Raw genomic sequence first — 1,155 nt, 5'->3', positions numbered from 1 at the left:
CCGGGTCGCCGGGGGGCGGCTGCTCGGCGCCGTTGCAGGGCGGAGCGGCGCCGTCCTGCCCGTTGCTCTCGAGAGAGGACTCGCTGCCCGTGCTCTCGCCGGAGAGCAGCCGTCGGACGCGGAGGTCGGCGCGCAGCGAGCGCAGGTCGTTGCCGAGGCTGAGCTCGCCCAGGTCGCGGAGGAGCTGGCCCAGCTCCGGGCCCTCGCCGCGGCCGGCGCCGGCGCGGAGCAGCTCGCCCTCGGGCTCGCCCAGCGCCTCCAGGATGTCCTCGCAGTCGCAGTGCATGGCCCGCTCCTCCTGCTCCTCGCCCAGCAGGTCCTCGGTGATGGAGCCCAGCTTGGGCGCGCTGCGGCTCCGCTCCACCGGCGGCTTGTAGCAGCACTGCCCGTTGAGCAGCTTCCGCAGYGGCACCAGCGGGATGCTCTGCTCGCCCACCAGCTGCTGCTGCTGGTGCCGCGCGTCGTCCCGCTTCTTCAGCCGGCGGAACTCGGCCAGCGCCGTGGCCGAGGTCTGGTAGAGCAGCAGCGCCATGGCCTTCGCCTTCTCGGGCTTGGAGACGAGCACGGCGTGGCAGCGCAGCATCACCGCCTTGTGCTTCAGCTCGTGGCGGTAGATCCAGGCGAAGACACGCGGCAGGCGCGGGTCGGCCACGCAGTAGGTGACCCGGTGCAGCAGGTAGAGGTGGCCGGGCCGGCGCAGCCCCTTGTCCTCGGCGTGGGCCATGCGGATGCCCTGCGCGCTGATGGTCAGCTTCATCTTGGTGCCCTGCCGGCCCGCCTCGCTCTTGCTCCAGATCTTGCAGACGGCCAGGTCGGTGCAGCCCTCGCCCTTGGACTGGATGGTGGTGGCGTTGCCCAGGTAGAGCACGGTGTACGTGGGGTCCTCGCTGGTCACGCGGAATTTCCTCCGCTTGGAGCGGAACATGCTGCCCACGCGGTGCAGGGCGCTCTCGGGGCAGGCGCGGGCCAGCGAGGTGAGCGCCGAGTAGTGCACGCTCAGCGCATAGCCCTTGGGCTTGCTCTGCCGCCGCGCCTCGCCCTCGATCAGCTCAAACTTGCTCCTCTTCCAGGGCAGCATCGCCCCGCGCGGCCGCGGCTAGGCGCCGCGGGGACGGCGACCGCGACCGGCACGGGGACGGCGACCGGGACGGCTCC

At 72.4% G+C, this 1,155-nt stretch overlaps 1 protein-coding gene across 1 annotated transcript; it reads right to left on the bottom strand.

Moving 5' to 3' along the window:
* Positions 1-4: 4 nt before the first annotated feature.
* Positions 5-1,144, bottom strand: FAM43A (family with sequence similarity 43 member A; the record flags this gene model as incomplete). Its single annotated transcript, XM_026058075.1, has 1 exon — positions 5-1,144. A coding segment is annotated over exon 1 (1,074 nt), but the record flags the coding sequence as incomplete, so codon positions are not given.
* Between the last annotated feature and the right edge of the window lie 11 nt (positions 1,145-1,155).

Source organism: Apteryx rowi, unplaced genomic scaffold (genome assembly GCF_003343035.1).
Source record: "Apteryx rowi isolate R43461 unplaced genomic scaffold, aptRow1 scaffold_142, whole genome shotgun sequence".
In the NCBI taxonomy this organism is placed as follows: domain Eukaryota; kingdom Metazoa; phylum Chordata; class Aves; order Apterygiformes; family Apterygidae; genus Apteryx; species Apteryx rowi.
The sequence above is the reverse complement of the archived record's forward strand: the minus strand, read 5'-3'. Positions and strand labels throughout refer to the sequence as shown.